At 33.5% G+C, this 18,031-nt stretch overlaps 1 protein-coding gene across 7 annotated transcripts in view; it reads right to left on the bottom strand.

The window, feature by feature from the left end:
* Positions 1–6,545: 6,545 nt before the first annotated feature.
* The window catches only part of LOC149409601 (rho guanine nucleotide exchange factor 12-like), a 268,488-nt gene continuing 257,002 nt past the window's right edge, over positions 6,546–18,031 (bottom strand). For all 7 annotated transcript variants that reach the window (XM_089649570.1, XM_089649571.1, XM_089649575.1 and 4 more), the window contains 9 exons: positions 17,268–17,381; positions 15,458–15,561; positions 14,764–14,872; positions 13,312–13,460; positions 10,895–11,068; positions 10,251–10,565; positions 9,154–9,315; positions 8,964–9,031; positions 6,546–8,327 (listed from right to left, as the gene is read on the bottom strand). In XM_089649570.1, the coding sequence (XP_089505696.1) occupies positions 8,304–8,327; positions 8,964–9,031; positions 9,154–9,315; positions 10,251–10,565; positions 10,895–11,068; positions 13,312–13,460; positions 14,764–14,872; positions 15,458–15,561; positions 17,268–17,381 (1,219 nt within the window). In that variant the 3' untranslated portion in view covers positions 6,546–8,303. The remainder of the gene's footprint in view (positions 8,328–8,963; positions 9,032–9,153; positions 9,316–10,250; positions 10,566–10,894; positions 11,069–13,311; positions 13,461–14,763; positions 14,873–15,457; positions 15,562–17,267; positions 17,382–18,031) is intronic.

The raw sequence follows: 18,031 nt of genomic DNA, 5'->3' as shown, positions 1-18,031 counted from the left end.
TGTATTTGTTCCACTACAAGCTGCATGACTTGCGCATCTGGCGATGTCATAATTATTTATGAATTCTCGGTTCCAGCATTTTTTTTCAATAAGTAGTTATTTGTGACTTGGACATCGAAGTGCGGAGACGGTTTACACATAGTTCCCGTGAGCACTTAGGCCATAGGCCCATTGTACTATCTCCCATTTTACCTCAATCCTTTAACAACAACCCAGTCCCTTTAATAAAGTTCACCAGGGTTGTTATTGGGTATGTGGGGCTATGTCTTCTGGTTCTACTGTATGTCTCCCCAGGTATCTGAGCCTAGTTCCCACCAGGGCAGGACATTGAATAGGAGTCTCTTCATATTTCCTTCATCTATTGGTGTTTTCTACTCTTAAGTAGAGTATTATTAACCTTTCCTTATCTGTGGTGTGTATTTTCTACACATTGCTTCTAATAACTTTAATAACTCTATAAATATAATAAATTCTGGGTTCAGATTTTAGGTATTCCTCCGCTATACATTTATGCAATGAATTAAAAAATAAAATTTGTTAAAAGTGTGTTTTGTTAAAAATCGGGAACAAATACACCAATCAACCGTGTGACAATGCTACGCGAAAAGTGTGCGAGGAAATGACACGCTATTGATGTCCCGCTTTAGTTCGCTATGCGCGAACATGAGAAATCCACACTTCCGCAGTTGTATTTAGACCATGGATACCTACGATCGCATAGCTGTGTGTGTGAGTCCAGCGCCCATTCCGCCCATCCAGCACCTCCAGCCAGTCGGTCGCGGGCCGTCGTTAGATAAGGACTCCTCGCACGTTTGTTCAGCATCTGCCGATGGTTTTTTCATGTTTTCAGCAATTAAATTACATTTATTATTACTTTTGATATAAAATATAATAAACATAAGCGATTAACTATGAATATTCATATTTTTCCAAAATTAAATTGCTTATTTTGAGTTGTATTAATTGCGTGTATTGACTACACAGCGCCGGAACGCGTGGATTTTTTTAGCACAGTAAGGGAAAGGTTAATATTGACTTGGACATCGAAGTGCGTAAACACTTGTACTATGTACCTACCACAAATAGTAAGGTAACTAACCATCACTCCGTTCGCAGGGGTAGGCAGAGAGGACGGCCCACCAAACAACTCGGTCTTGGCACACACTCCTTGACTCATTCACATTCATACATACTCTTTTATTATTCTGACTCTTCACATGGCCCGACTCGAGTATCTGATTCGCTCGATCGTGCCATGTCTTCCTCGGGCGTCCCCGACTTCTTGTACCATCTGTCCACAGAAAATAACAAAATAAAAAAACAAAAGGGAATGGCCCGATACGGGGGTCGACGAGGCTCGGTATCCATCAAATCGCCAACCCTCTTGTGGCGCAAAGAGGAGGACGGAACGTGAACAATAGTGACGTAGGTAACTCAATATCAACACAGTTCCCCTCGCTCCAGGAAATTGGGATTCGAGTGATTATGACATAACAATAGGCTAGGTTTACACTTGTAAGTAAAATTTACGACTTTCGTAAATTTTTGATAAGTTACTCACGGGAGCGATTACATATGCATCCAACTTATCGTAAATAATGCTCACGGAAGTTGTTTGGAAGTTTAACTTACGAACTTCTCACAGAGACCGCTACACCAATAATTCTATTTTTGGTAAGATGGCTTCCTGACAACAACGCGTTGCCGCCGACTTTGACAGCTGTCAGTTAGTAATATTTGATAAGGGATTTGTTTATTTACGGTTAGATCATGGATCCCCATATAGTACCCATTTCCGCACACAACGGATTGCCGCTGCGATAATATGCACAATTTTGTCAAACAAAAACGTAAGGGCCCGCAGAGTATTGGACTAGGAGTTTTTTTTTTTTTTTTTTTTTTTTTTACAGTATTACCGCACAAGAGTCCCAACTGCTCCCGTCTGGAGCCAGTGAGACTATGGCATCCCCAATTGGGGTATGTTGTGAGGCTGAGGGTATTGGGGAGGGAAGGGAGATGGGGAAGAGGAAGGTGGGGAAGTACCTGGCTATTCAGATCTGGTCACCAAACACGGCTAAAGCCATTTCAAGCAACGTTTCAATTCTGAATGGTGGTCTTACACCAGGGCGATACTGAGAGTATCTTCCACTCTGGAACGTGCCGCAAATATACTATATATTATTTTAAATTAATTAATTGTGAAATAACACAAATTAATCAAATAAAATTTATTTGCGCACGCCGGGTTCGAACCCGCGACCTTCGGATCTGTAGTCAAAAGCGTATACCACTAGACCACGCCGGCCGTCAAAGTTGGCTTCAAAGAAAAAGTACTGATGGGGATTTCGTTCGTTTAACGGCAGAATTAAGAATTGAGGATCAACGAAAATTACTTAATTTTATCCAAATTAGAGAAACTGACTTCTAATACATATTGGAAATGGTTGGACCGCTAATTAAAAAGAATGATACTCGTTTTCGGAATGCTATTTCACCAGCTGAAAAATTAATGAGATTCCTGAGGCGTATGTGTGTAACACCATGTACGATCGTGTGAGAAATGCGGAGATCCGCAAAGAGTACAAGGCTGATGTAAGCGTAATGAGTAAGAGCAAGAAAGGGACGCTTAGATGGTTTGGGCATGTAGAGCGAATGAGCAAAGAAAGGAGTGTAAGGAGAATATACGATGCAAATGTGAATGGTAGCAGAAGTCGGGGACGCCCAAGGAAGACATGGCACGACCAAGTGAATCAGATACTTGAATCGGGCCATGTCAACAGTCATAATAATAGAAGAGTATGTATTAGACGATGTATGAATGTGAATGAGGCAATAAGTGTGTGCCAAGACCGAGTTGTTTGGCTGTCCGTCCTCTCAGCCTAATGTATTCTGTGTATTCATATTGCATTTGTGTATGTATTCATTGGAAATATTAATTTGTTGTGAAGTTTGATAGCTGATCCATCAGTTCGTGAAGTTGAATACTAGAATCATTATCACACATTTACACAGGCATTTAAACATGACATTGTGTTAATGATAAATAATGTTATGTTAGTCTCCATAGATTATTGCAGTGTATTATTTCATAAAGCTGTTCATGGCGACAAATAAACAAGTCCCGAGGAGCATCGGCAGAAAGACCTGTCAGATTTCTGTTTTACCATCCAGACAGTGACGTCAAAACTTACTGTAAGCGTCTCAACTTATCAATCTGTTTTGATAAGCTGTGAGAGAGCCGTAAATTCCCGCGTGAGCGATTAGACCTGTCAAAAACTTACGTAAAAAAAACTTCCGTAACTTGGTAAAAATTACGGTAAGTGACTTATGGTGTCGTTTACATTGGTAAATTTGTCGTAAGTCGCTTACGTGAGCAACTTACAGGAAAAAACTTCCAAGTGTAAAGGCAGCCATAGAAGTGGTGTGGGTATTTTATACATCCAAATAAAACAACATTGTATTTTCTATTCATTTTTGATTTACTTAAATAATTTAAAAGCTCATTGGGCATTAAGTGTCCAGAAGATGATAAAGTCGCATAACAAAAGTAAAGAAAACAATAATATTTCTACAGTAACGGGACACGGGTCATGAAATATTTCCAGTATTATAATATAATATTGTTTTGTGTATATAATGTTATATTATTTACCTAAACATATATATTTTATAGAACCTACGGTGTTTGGACAGTTTGTGCAAAGACTTTAATGATCGAAGACATAATATTCAAAGATATACCATCCCTAGAAATATTTTCCAAAGATAAAATATATTGAGAAATTTTGTTTCTTGAGATATTATCCAAAGATATGTACCGAAAGATCACAGAAAAAAAGCCCAAAGACATAATGTTCAAAGACGTAATTGTTCTTAGGTATCATTCAAAGACATAAATATCGAAAAGACATCATGTTCAAAGACATAAGGTCACTAGACATCATATTCAAAGACATAAGGTCACTACACATCATACTCAAAGACTTCATGTTCAAAGATATAAGGTCACTAGACATCATATTCAAAGACATAAATGTCAAAGACACAATAGATTAACTAGGTTCCCAGAAATGATATCCAAAGACAAAATTTCAAGACAGAATGACCAGAGATAATGTAGTCAAAAGATAGGTTTCTAGAAATTATATCCAAAGACAAAATTTCAAGACAGAATGACCGGAGATAATGTAGTCAAAAGATAGGTTTCAAGAAATTATATCCAAAGACAAAATTTCAAGACAGAATGGCCAGAGATAATGTAGTCAAAAGATAGGTTTCTAGAAATTATATCCAAAGACAAAATTTCAAGACAGAATGACCAGAGATAATGTAGTCAAAAGACAGGTTTCTAGAAATTATATCCAAAGACAAAATTTCAAGACAGAATGACCAGAGATAATGTAGTCAAAAGATAGGTTTCTAGAAATTATATCCAAAGACAAAATTACCAAAATAAATATTAGGTCCATCCACACATACATTTCAGAGCGACGGTACCAAGCGCCACTCACAATGGACTGCGCTGTAAACCGTTACCTTACTTTCGGACTTTACTGTGCGGCGGCCGTGCAGTACCGTAGCACTGAAGTGGACGTGTAATAGCCGCTATTGTCCATAGACAATAATCCAAGGACAAAAAATATTGTCTAAAATGTCAAAAGACTCCATGTTCAAAAACAAAGTGACAAAATAAAAAATGTTCAGAGACTAACATTCAGCAATTAATTTAAAATCATAGAACAAAATTGATGACATTATGTTTTATGTATTTGAATCAGTATTTATGGACAGTAACTTGTCTTTGGACAAACTGTCCTCTAGCCATAAACTATATATATATCCGCCAATGGAGTGTGCGTGGTTATATATAAATATATTTCATAACACATTATAGTCTAAATTACTACTTAATATTAAAAAGCATTATGTATAACGTGGACTTTCAAAAATAACATTAAAGTATAATACTATACAAAATGGCAACAGTTAATTTCCTATAGATTATTTTAATAACTTTCAATATTATTTGTTTCCGACTTTATGTACGGGTTAAATCTTCCCCACAGGAAAAACTAAACCCTTCCACACACTTTTCCACAAATGATCATCTAGTCAATCCACATTTTGCAAGTGCATTATATAAGCATAATAAATACAAAACAATACAAGAACAACACGTCAACTCATCAGAGATCAAATGGGAAAATAATTCACCGACTCCAGATATTTTCATATCAGAGGGTTCGGCTCGGTAGAACTTCTAATTGGACCTATAAATCCTACTGATCCCTCAACATAAATATTTAAAAAAATTAGTGAATTTCAATATGTTTTTAATAAAGAAAAAATACATATAATACAAAAATTTAAAAGATTTATATGAATATTAAGAACAATAGGACATAATTTGCAAAAATAAATTTATTGAATTAAATTATGACATGTTTTGTTTTGTTACAATATTGACTTATAAGCAGAATATTGCCATTTCAAATGAAAAGTAGTTTTTATTTTTTATTAACCTGTTGAAGGCCAGAGCATAAAACAGAAAAATATTAGTGGAATCTAACATTTCATTAGCCCAAATAATGCTGATTTTGTTTTCATACATTTTTAAAAGCATTAAGGTCAAAATCGCATCACTAATATTCTAATAAAAATCATATAAGAACGTTCCACAGGTTAATGCAAAAATAGGTCGATATAAAAAAAAATACAAAATAATAATTTAAAGTTATTACTTATTATTTCAGACAAAAATCAGGAAATTCATGATATCTTAACATTACAAAAATATTATAAAAAATAAAAATTACAAAATATAACAAAAATAAAATTGCAAAAATGTTTTTTTTAAGATCATAGAAATAGAGTGTTGCCACTATAACAATAAAATATATGGCTATTAAAAATGGTGAGCGGGTAGGTATCTACCCAAGTTTCTAATGCGTGTTCATTTAACAGCTCTAATTAAAAATATTTAAATGCTGGAAGCATAGCGATATTTTAGCCTTAAAACTAAATGGTCTATATTATTAACATTTCTACAAAAGGTGCATTTAATTCTCACAATCTTAATCATACTAATTTATTTTATTTTACAAAATGTATACAAACTATTTTATAACTGTAAAAATAACGATTCGAAAGGATGGAGCGCATATTAGAAATATTTTTATGTACCAAGAAATGGGTTAATTTTTAATTTTTTTAATGCCATGGAAGTTATTATTTTTTAACTATGGATTGATATTTTATGTTTATTAAATCTTTTCAAAATAAATACAACACAAAAATAATTATTTTAACATAAATATTATTTATTCTTAATTTATAAAATGTAACTTTTTTTCTATCAAATGACTTTATGTAAAAATAAGGCAAACCTACCCTAAAAATGGAAATATGAAAAAAGAATTTGCTGAGCTAAAATTTAACAAAATAATCCAAAAAAATTTAACACTTAAATCGGGAATTGAACCTAGACATATTGTAAAAAGAGTGTTTTTACCACTAGACCATGCACCCCCTTTACTAACACTAACACTACTCCAAAGATTTCTTACAATTACCACGAATTTTTCAAAAATTGGATCAGCAAATTCTATTCTCGCAAATGAAAAAAAACACACATTTTATAACTACAGGATGGTTAAAAAATACCTGTTACAAAATATGTTTTTTTCTTTTTTACATTTTTTTTTAAACATTTATTTTACAAGACACTGTTAACAATTCCTCACATTTCTCCCCATTTAGGGTATCCATTTTTCAAATTTATTACAAAAAAAAAACTTATTATTTTTCTATACATTATTTATTATATCTACATAAAAATAACTTGTCAGTCAACTACCTATAAAATTCAAAATAGTATAAATAAAAGATAATTTTTTTAAATACTTTAGCTTTGTGCATTTATCGTTTTATAAAAAAAAGTAGTAATTTTTTTTTCAAATATGCGAAATTACTAAGAAGAATTTATAAGAAGTACTTTGTGTATATCAGGACAGGTATGTTTGTCACCCTATCCTCTCTACAAGGTTTAGCAGTAAGCAGTTCGCATATTTTTTTGACACTTCAAATTATTTGATTATGTATAATAAAATAAAAACTTAAAAAATGCAACTGTACTACACATAAAGTTTGTATATTTACAAGTATTATAAATATTTTGCTGTATCACCGACCTCGGGAAAGTATTATTATGTTGGAAACAAAGAAAAAATGCACGAATCCGCAACGGAGGATTTCTAAATTTTGTAATGTAATAAATTAATATTTTCTGAATTTTCATTTCAAATGAGAATTATTGTTTTCACATAAAAAGCAGTACAATTTTTAAACCCATTTAATAAAAAATGTTTTTTGTGAAAACTTTTACATGTTTACAAAAGTTTGTAAAAAATGTAATTTATGAAATCAAGAATCAGACAGTGTAAATTTCAATTTGTAAAAATGAAGGGACAAACTTTTCAGAATAAATCAAAATATGCAATAAGGGAGAAATTTTAACAAAAAGTGAAAATTTACACAATTTTTTTTAGCAAAAATTTGAAAAATTATACAATTTTTTTTTAACAAAAATACGAAAAACTTCTCAATTTTTTAAAAAATATGAGAAATTTTATAATTAAACTTTACAAACTGAATGAAAGAGAACCAGCTCTTCACTCCCATTTCAAATGAACGATTATTACAATAAAACAAATTTTAATAAAAATTAAAACATGATTTTATAAAAATACATTTTTATAATAATTGTTTTGTACAATTTTGGAAACTGCAAAAAAATAAAAATAATGAGAAAAAGCTTGAAACAGTAAAGAAGTGATAGAAATAAATAAATAATAAGTAGACTTTTAGTAAGATTTTTAATACTCTGCCTAACCCTAGAGAGAAACATGTATGCTGATTCAAAATGATCTCTAGAGCAATGAAGGAATAGTTAGATTCGCAGGGAGGAATTTGATTAGGGAGAGTAATTTTAAGCAATATACATCACAAATAAAGCAGGATATCGCATTCTATCCTCTTTGAATACCTTCGCAGACGTTACCGAGAGAAAATTTTAGTATAAAAAATTTCAAATTTTTCTAAAAAATTCAAAAAATTTGAAAGCATTTTTATAATTTTTTTGTTTTGCGGCATTAGTCATGGTAAATATTTTTTCATGTTAGTTCAACCTTTCCGTAGAAGAGAGAGTAGTGTGAAGAGAGAATAGATCCAAGACTTGGTAAGGATTGCTCGAAGAATTTCATATCTTTTACTTTTTCAGTTTCCAAAATTTTTCGCAGACATTTTCAGCCGTCGCCGCTGCCTTGTTCCTGAAAAAATAAATAAAATAATTAAAAACAAACTTGAAAATTTTCAAAAATTGTTTGGAAGAAACTAAGGCTATAAGTGTAAGAGAGACAGAGCGCGTGCTTGGGCAAGAATCAAAATATAGTAAAGAATGGTTGTTTCACAGAATTTGAATAATTCATTAAATTTTAAAGTTCCGTTATTATTTTATCATGAGCCAGTTGTTTGACACAACTTGGATGATGACAGAACTTTATAAGACTTTCACAGAAATTGAATACTAAGGACGGGTTGTTTCGGAGAATTTGAACAATTAATCAAATTTCAACGTTCATTTTCGGGTTCTGTGAAAGTCTAATTCGAGTTCTGTTTTTATATCACTATAGGGTAGTTGCTTGACAAAACTGAAATTAAAACAGAACTTGAAAACATCTTTAACAGAACTCGAAAATGGACGTTGAAATTTGATGAATTGTTCAAATTCTCCGAAACAACCCGTCCTAAGTTTGACATTTGATCAATTGTTTAAGTCAGTGGCGACATGGATTTCCATTCATATCTACACCGAAGGCATTTCTAGTGTGAATTGTCTTTTCAGTGCTTATAATAACCAACTTAGTGGACTGAATGAGAAGATATAAAGAACAAAGTGTACTTACTGCAGAATTGGGAATAGCAACTTCACCGCAGGCCTGTTGTTTTCCACTTCCTTCAGAATGGTTGCATTCTGAGAAAAGAAAATACAAAAATTAGGTCGGTCATACATCTAGCTTTATACTTGGCAAAAATTATATTTATAAAGAAACACTTCACTATCCTCCAACAGTGGAAGTTCCAGTTGTGTCATACCTTTGTGCAACTGGTGCAGGAGATGAATGCGGTTCTCCGCTTGCTGCAGCCGACTCTTCAGGACCTGCCTGTCCCGCTCCATCTCCGGCAGTCGGGTCAGCAGCTCCGTGATGATGCCTCGGAGACCAGACCCTGACGACTTCACTAGCAGGGCATCTGAATCTGCAAATATAAAAACTAATCTTAAACTAATCTAGTACATCACAAAACATAAATACAATCACAGGCAAAGCCGGGTAGAAAAACTAATTAAACATACTAATTTCGGTTTTTAGGTCTGTCTGCGAGTGATTGCAACTCTAGTTCAATGAACTTGGATTTGTTTTGAATTTAAGTGTCATTTGGAACTGATTTTGTCAAGAATTAAGATGAGCGATGTAGTACTTTCTTATAGTATAATATTTGAAGAGAAAATTATATTAATTCTATATTTGAAATGCGTATTTTTATTTAAATTTGTTATGGTTAATCTCGACTTGTAAAGTCAGATTTGGTCAGGAATAATACAGGGTTTTCCAATAAGAGGTGTTATTTTGAATAGCCCGCTATTTGGGTAAATGTTACTTTTAAAGCCGTCATTTTTTGACATTTGACAAGTAGAAACTACGCTATTAATAAAAATGGAACGATACACGCTTCAACAACGCATTGAAATTATTAAAATTCACTTGAGTGAATTAAATGCAAATCATCTTGAGTGATGAGGCCCATTTCCACCTCGGTAGCTTCGTCAACAAGCAAAATTGTCGCATCTGGGGCTCGGAAAACCCAAGAGTTATTGTTGAAAACCTCTCTATCCTCAACGTGTGACTGTTTGGTGCGGTTTATGGTCCGGCGGAGTCATTGGACCTTACTTTTTCGAAAATGAGGCTGGAGCAACAGTTACGGTGAATGGATTGCGTTATCGAGAGATGATTAATGATTTTTTATGGCCGGAATTAGATGGTATTGATCAAGATAACGTTTACTTTCAACAAGACGGCGCTACGTGCCACACAAGCAACGAAACCATTGATCTTTTACGATTGAATATCAAAATAACACCTCTTATTGGAAAAGCCTGTATATAAAAAATAAAACATTACATTTGAACTCACCATTATTGGGGTCTGTGCTGCTTTCTCCAACTTCTTCAAACAATACAATACTATCCAAATTCTCATCCCTCGTGTCTTCCGCATTAAATCCACCATTTCCATCATTTTGTTTCACATCATTTGGTACAAGTTTATTGGAATCCACCATTGCAGAGCTGTTTGAGTGACCGTGGCTGGAGTTGGAGAAGAGGGAGTGTCTGGCCGTGCAGGTGTCGCAGAGACCGTGGTCAGTATGAATGGAACATTTGGTCATGGCACAGCCGGAGGTGTTCGAGTCTCGTAAAGCGCGAAGGAGTACTTCTGTCAGCTTGTTTACTGAAACAATAATTATTAGCAATGTTAATAACTCTACAATGAAGACTGCACATGAAACATTTCATTATTTCACCTAGATTAAAATAATAATCTTAAGTTATTTTTTAATTCTATGACAAAATGGCTACCACACAAAATATTTAAAAGACATGAGATCCACATTTGCACAGTACTGAAACAACAAAATATAGATTTTAAAAACAATTATGATCAATAAATGATTGATCAGGAATAAGGTTTGCCCTTTTATTATTCAAATTTGAAGAGTTTTCAAGACAAAACAGAAGAGTTTTAACATTACTAGATCTAGAATTGTAAAGATGTGTTACCATGGTCCTGTGCAGACAGCAGCAGCTTCTCGGTGCTATCCTGGGCATTCTGGTTAGCGACTATGCTCTGCGCCACGTTTCTCATCACAGCAGAGGATCCAGAGACGTCCTGGGCGGCTTCAACGGCCTCTGCCATCGCCAGGGTCACCTTCTCTTCGGCGCGACGGAGACGTTCTGGGAATGGGTAAAAATTAGATAGGATTAAAATATTTATAGTTGATTTACTAATAATTAGGATTTAATTTACTTAGTATATGTGTAGTATATTAAAAATAAAACTGATCATTATAAATTTCCTCCTTAATGGATAAAAAAAAAAAAAAAAAATTACGAGAAAGAAAAAACATTATTTTATGGAGTTCTTATGTAAGATTTTATTGTTGATGGTGTATATGAAAATGGAAATCTACATCACTTACAAAATTAAAAAAACATAATTTTTTAAAAATCTGAACATTTTCACTTATTTTAACATTTTTTCGGCAACATGGTTTAAAAACTTTTGGAGCAAGATTTACACTTTGATGCTTTATAAAAGACACTAAACAACTTAATTATTAACTGATGTCAACCCCCCAGTAATCGATTTTTTTTATATTTCATCAAAAAATTCGAAATTAATTCGAACGAAAGCTCAAATCAAGAAAGTTAAACCACAAAATTAAATCCAATATAATATATATACAGTAGAACCTCGTTAATTCGAAATCCAGCGGACATCAAAAATCAAATTTCGAATTAACGAATTCCCACGTAATTCGAAATTTTATGAAAATTTTTTTTTTTTTTAAATACGCCGAAAATCGATTTTTTCGGCCGCCTCTTCAAATCCGGGTGGTATTTTAGTTGTAAATTCGTATTAATACCAATTATTTCTTTATTTTCGCGGTCGATTACCGTAGCGGTCGGCCCTTTAAATTCAGATATTCGCAATAAATTCGTAAAAATGCTACGAGTAAATCGAGATTTTGCTGCGGATTTCGGTCGCGGCCTACCCTTTAAATTGAGATATTCGTAAAAATACGATATATTTCCGCGTAAATCGAGATTTCGCGGTAATTTTCGGTCGCGGCCGGCCCTTTATTTCAAATATCTGAATTTGAATTCGTAAAAATACGATATATTTCCGCGTAAAACGAGGATTCGCGGCCGTATTCCGTCGCGGCCGGCTCTACAAATTCAGATATTCGAAATAAATTCATAAAAATGCTATATATTTACGCGTAAATCGAGATTTTGCTGCCGATTTCGGTCGCGGCCTACCCTTTAAATTGAGATATTCGTAATAATACGATATATTTCCGCGTAAATTGAGATTTCGCGGTAATTTTCTGTCGCGGCCGGCCGTATATTTCAAATATTTGAATTTGAATTCGTGAAAATACGATATATTTCCGCGTAAAATGAGAATTCGCGGCCGTATTACGTCGCGGCCGGCTCTTCAAATTCAGATATTTGAAATAAATTCGTAAAAATATGATATATTTCCGCGTAAATCGAATTTTGTCGGCAGTTTTTCGTCGCGGCCGGCCTTTTAAGTTCAGATATTTGAAGTAAATTCGTAAAAATATGTCATATTTCGGCATGGATCGAAATTTTTCGGCCGATTTCCGTCGCGCCGTATTTTTTCAACTCAGATATTCGAAGTAAAGTTAGTAAAAATACGATATATTTCCGCATAAATTGAAATTTCGCGTCCGATTTCCGTCGCGGTGATGATATACGATATATTTACGGGTAAATCGAAATTACGCGGCCGAGTTTCGTCGCGGCCGACCCTTTAAATTCAGATATTTGGCGTAAACTCGTAAAACTACGACATATATCCGCGTAAAATGTATTTTCTCGGCCCTTTAAACTCGGATATTCGAAATAAATTTGAAAAAATACAACATTCCAGTGTAAAACGATTGAGATTTACAAAATAATAATACTAATTAGGACGAATACCCACGTAAAAATACATTTTCGGCGTTTCACCGCCACGGCTGACTTTTAGATTCAGATTTACGAAATATTATGATTTATTTTCGCAAAAATCAAATTTTTTCGAATTACACGAACAAATTTTCGTGCGCGGACAAAAATAAATTTCGAATTACGAATTAACGAATTTCGAATTAAAAAAAAATTTGTATGAAAAAATTTTTCAGCGGAAATTTTTTTTGCGAAAATTTCGAATTACGCGTTTTTTCGAATTATCGGGGTTCGAATTAACGGGGTTCTACTGTATTGGATTTACTATTGGATAAACTCATATATTATATGAGTTTATAACTGATTGATAGATAATTACTTTAACTACTTCCTTTCCCATAAAAACCCTCATCACAGCATCCCTGAAGGTGATACAGGCCCTGAGAGAAGTTATATCCCTCAGCATTTTGTTTTGAGCATAGTAAGGTAAAGGAGGTTACCTTCAGGGGTGATTTCCACAGTGGCCACCTGAGTGACGGGTGGCTGTGTGATGGTCAGGATAGCTGGCTCCAGGAGACTGGTATCCATCTTATGAGAAGGTCCTGATATGCCTGCTTCTTCCGCACTCACCACTGTGGCTAGGGCTCCGCTGAAATCATTACAAATATTCTAAATTAGTTTGTTGAAACCTGCTAAGACGGCCGCTACAATAGTAAGTGACTTATTTAAATAACTTATGTAAATTTATTTCTCATAAGTGACTTAAGGCTAAATCACAATCACATAGTTATTTACTTACTGTAATTTATAGCAACTTATATTATTTGAACAATATTTTTTATTCTTCAATATACAATAAAACGCCCGATAAAAAGCCAAAGCTTTTTGCCAGATATGTAATTATACAAAAAATAACACTAGGTAAAACACAAATAAGTAGGTATACAAGTCCCACCGAGAGGTTGTACGTGACATCTAGTTCTAGTACCTTCTGCCTTTTCCGTTTTCATACAAGATGCGTGAGAAGGAAGATGACGATCACCAATGACGTCCGTACGAACTCTCGCTGGGATTAGTATACTATGAAAACCAATGTAAACGGAAAGAATATTTTTCGATTCAAAAAATCGAACAGATAAAATATATTTTTCAGGTAGCAAAAAAGCTTTTCGAAAATTAGCATCCTTCTTTTTGATTAGGGGTCCAATCCTTTCTTAACCTCTCAGAATAAGACTTTAATTTACTATGTGTTCCTTTGAGAACTGTCAAAATGTGATAATTTTTGTGTTATTTACGAGTTTTGCTAAAAGCTTCATAACTCACATTTTGGGAAACGTAGCCTCATTCTAAAAAATGTTTTGGAAAGATTATGAAATCCACTATTGCATTGTGTTGTTATACGTAAATATTTGCGTTTCTAAATATACATTTTATGAAAACGTCAAAAATATGTAAAAATCGCTTACCATTATTTCAAAGCCTGGAAAAATGTACTTTTTTCTGAGTATCATAAAGAAATAACACTTTACATATTGAAGAAATATAATTAAAAACTATTAGTCACCTCAAAATATTAACCGTCCAAACAAAAATATTTTTAATAAATTATTTAGAAACGCAATAAATTATGAACGAACAAGATAACAGATTCAATCGGCTTAGATAATGCACCTCTACGTTCCATAGATATTCTTGAATACAGACGCGTAGCGTTATTAATTATCGATACTCTTGTTTTTTAAATCATGGCAATCCGTATACTAGTGATGGAAATAAATCGATTTTTGTAAAATCTCGCGCGTTTACGTGAAAAGACGTTCTAATGTCTTGACCGCTATTATCATATTTACGTCTTTTGACGTTCTAATGTTCTGAGTGGTTAAGTCAACTGTTAATTCGAAATTAGGTTTTCGAATCAATGGTTAAATTAATTTAATAGCAACAAAACTCACTTCACTTGGTTCCCATCATCTTCACTCTCGACTGGTTTTGGCGGAGTGGGTTCATCCTCGTTGGTTGGCTCCGGTTCGGGGGCTCCATTGGGTACTGCTTCAGCAGTCGCTGGAAATCAATACATAATTCATTGATTAAATAAATCTATAATACAGATCTGTCATGGAGCCATCATGCCGTTTATCTGCAGGGGTAGGCAGAGAGGATGGACCACCACACGACTCTGTCTTGACACACACTCTTTGCTTCTTTCACATTCTTGGATCGTCTCTTACAAACTCTTCTGTTATTCAGACTCTTGACATGACAAGACTCAGATATTTGATTTCCTTGATCGTGTCATGACTTCCACGGGTGTCCTTGACTGCTTCTGCCATTCATGTCATAATTCATATTCATTTGAGAAACATTCAGACAACTTGATGAAAGGGTGGCATCTTCCCCACAGAGATGTGGTGTCACTAGTCGGAAACTCCCTGATTACACATGTTTCAATCTCCTAACTAGAGGACATAGTCCATAGTCACTGGTTCCAGATGGTTATAAAATTTGTCATATAACCCAACAACAGCAACAACCAGCAAGCACGGAATTTAAACGCATTTTCACGATAAAATATGTTTGTACCTCGGACGTTGTCAAACGGAAGTGGTGCCATCTATGATCAGATATTGATGATAATTTATAATGTACCTGTGGTGTTTTGAGTTGGAGGAATGGGCTGCGTGGTTCCCTCTTCTGTGACGCCAGGTCTTGGCTCCAGAGCGGTAGCAGCATCTAATAAGCGTTTGGTCCATCTGAAAAATCAATTAAAGTTTTTTATTTATTTATTTTAATATCAACGGTATAAAATATACCATATACAGTAAATTATAAGCAGTGACATCAGAAAATATATAATTAACAGAAACTCTAGATGGATTTAAAAAGTTAGAGATACAAGTACATGCAAAACTTATAGGTAGACTAGGTTAGATTAGTATTGATTGAAATATATAATAGTATAAATATATGATATAATATATTAAAATAGCTAAAATGTATGCATTTATTATCAGGTTTTATTATTGACCCAAGTTTCCTCAGTTGCTCCAGGCAGTTCATTTTATATACATATTTATTTGACTTTTTACGTAAGTATGAGTAGACTTACATTTTATTGGTCATGATTTAAAAGATATGATATAAAAGCCTTTTTGTACCTAGCTTCTGTGCAGTTAAACAGATCCGCTACATCTGCGTGCCTATTACTAATTTCATGTAATCTAGGTACAAGCGAGTGATTGAAATGTTCAGTCTTAGAATTGTTACAATTAAAGAGGGTTTTAGAACGAGTAGCTCTTATGGGTATACGAAATTCAATGAGGTTAATTAAATCAAGGCCGTCTACACTACCATTTACAATTTTGAACATAAATATTAAGTCGGATATAATTCTTCAATCTGAGAGCTTTAATAAATTAAATTTAATTGGTTTAGAAATTATTCAAAGAAGTTAAATTTTTGTATATTATTTTAATAGGTTTATAGAGGTTATCTGTATGTATAATGTTTCGAAAGTTTTATAATCCTGGTAAAAGTAAATCTATTTATATAAATAAGAGTGTCTGTGGCGGGAGGCGTGGATTTGATTTTTATACAAATCTAGTTTTATCTTGGGAATATTTTTCTTATGTTTTTTTTTTTTGTTATTTCAAAATATGGAATGTATTGCATTGCACAACCCCTGCATACATTCAGGAATAAATAATAATTATTTAGCCTCTCAGACAAAGACTTTTATTTACTATGTGTTCCTTTGCGAACTGTCAAAACGTGATAATTTTTGTGTTATTTACGAGTTTTGCTAAAAGCTTCATAACTCACGTTTTGGGAAACGTAGCCTCATTCTAAAAAATGTTTTGGAAAGATTATGAAATCCACCATCGCATTGTGTTGATATACGTAAATATTTGCGTTTCTAAATATACATTTTATGAAAACGTCAAAAATATGTAAAAATCGCTTACCATTATTTCAAAGCCGTGAAAAATGTACTTTTTTCTGAGTATCATAAAGAAATAACACTTTATATATTGAAGAAATATAATTAAAAACTATTAGTCACCTCAAAATATTAACCGTCCAAACTAAAATATTTTTAATAAATTATTTAGAAACGCAATAAATTATGAACGAACAAGATGAAAGATCCAATCGGCTTAGATAATGCACCTCTACGTTCCATAGATATTCTAGAATACAGACGCGTAGCGTTATTCATTATCGATACTCTGTTTTTTAAATCATGGCAATCCGTATACTAGTGATGGAAATAAATCGATTTTTGTAAAATCTCGCGCGTTTACGTGAAAAGACGTTCTAATGTCTTGACCGCTATTATCATATTTACGTCTTTTGACGTTCTAATGTTCTGAGTGGTTAAATTTTTCTCAGGTATTATGTAGACTTTGTGATGATTTGTATTGTTTGGTGCAAATTAACCAGTTATGTAGTTACTTACGTATTGTATTCAGTTGCAGAAGAGGTGGAAAGTTCGTACATCTGCGAGCCATTGATATTCACCAGGAAGAAACAGTTCTTTACTGCCGCATTTGGTCTGAAGATTACTGCACTCCTGAAATATTATTATTATGGTATTGGGAATGGTGGAATAATAGTCAAGACACAATGAATTATATCGGATGATAGGTGATGACGAAGAGAGACCGGACAATGATCACCTTCTTTTGAATGCAGACAAATGCAGCGTCATATCTTACTCTCGAAAGAAACACACAATATTATATCCCTACAAAATTAAAAACAAACTCTTAAACAGGCTAAATGTGATTAGAGATCTTGGAGTCCTAATGGACAGTAAGCTTCTTTTTCAATCTCATATCGAGCATATTACGTCGAAGGCTTTGAAAATGCTGGGATTTATACTTAGAGTATGTTCAGTTTTCAAAAATCCACAAACATTTAAGATTCTCTACATATCTTACGTCCGAAGCCACCTAGAGTATGCATCAACAGTGTGGAACCCTCATAATTCTACATATAAATCAAACATAGAAAGAGTTCAGAAAAAGTTTTTGAAATATGTCTCTTATCGCATGCGAAATGATGAAAACAATGTGTCCATGAACCTTAAAACTCTTGATCAACGCCGAGATATCAGAGACCTAGTAATGCTATATAAGATAATCCACTATTTTATTGATAGCCCATACCTTTTACAAAATATTCATTTCAGATGTCCATTAAGAGTAACTCGATCTCCGG

This window comes from Hesperophylax consimilis, chromosome 30 (genome assembly GCF_061612785.1).
Source record: "Hesperophylax consimilis isolate HC1 chromosome 30, BYU_Hcon_1.0, whole genome shotgun sequence".
In the NCBI taxonomy this organism is placed as follows: Eukaryota; Metazoa; Arthropoda; class Insecta; order Trichoptera; family Limnephilidae; genus Hesperophylax; species Hesperophylax consimilis.
The sequence above is the reverse complement of the archived record's forward strand: the minus strand, read 5'-3'. Positions and strand labels throughout refer to the sequence as shown.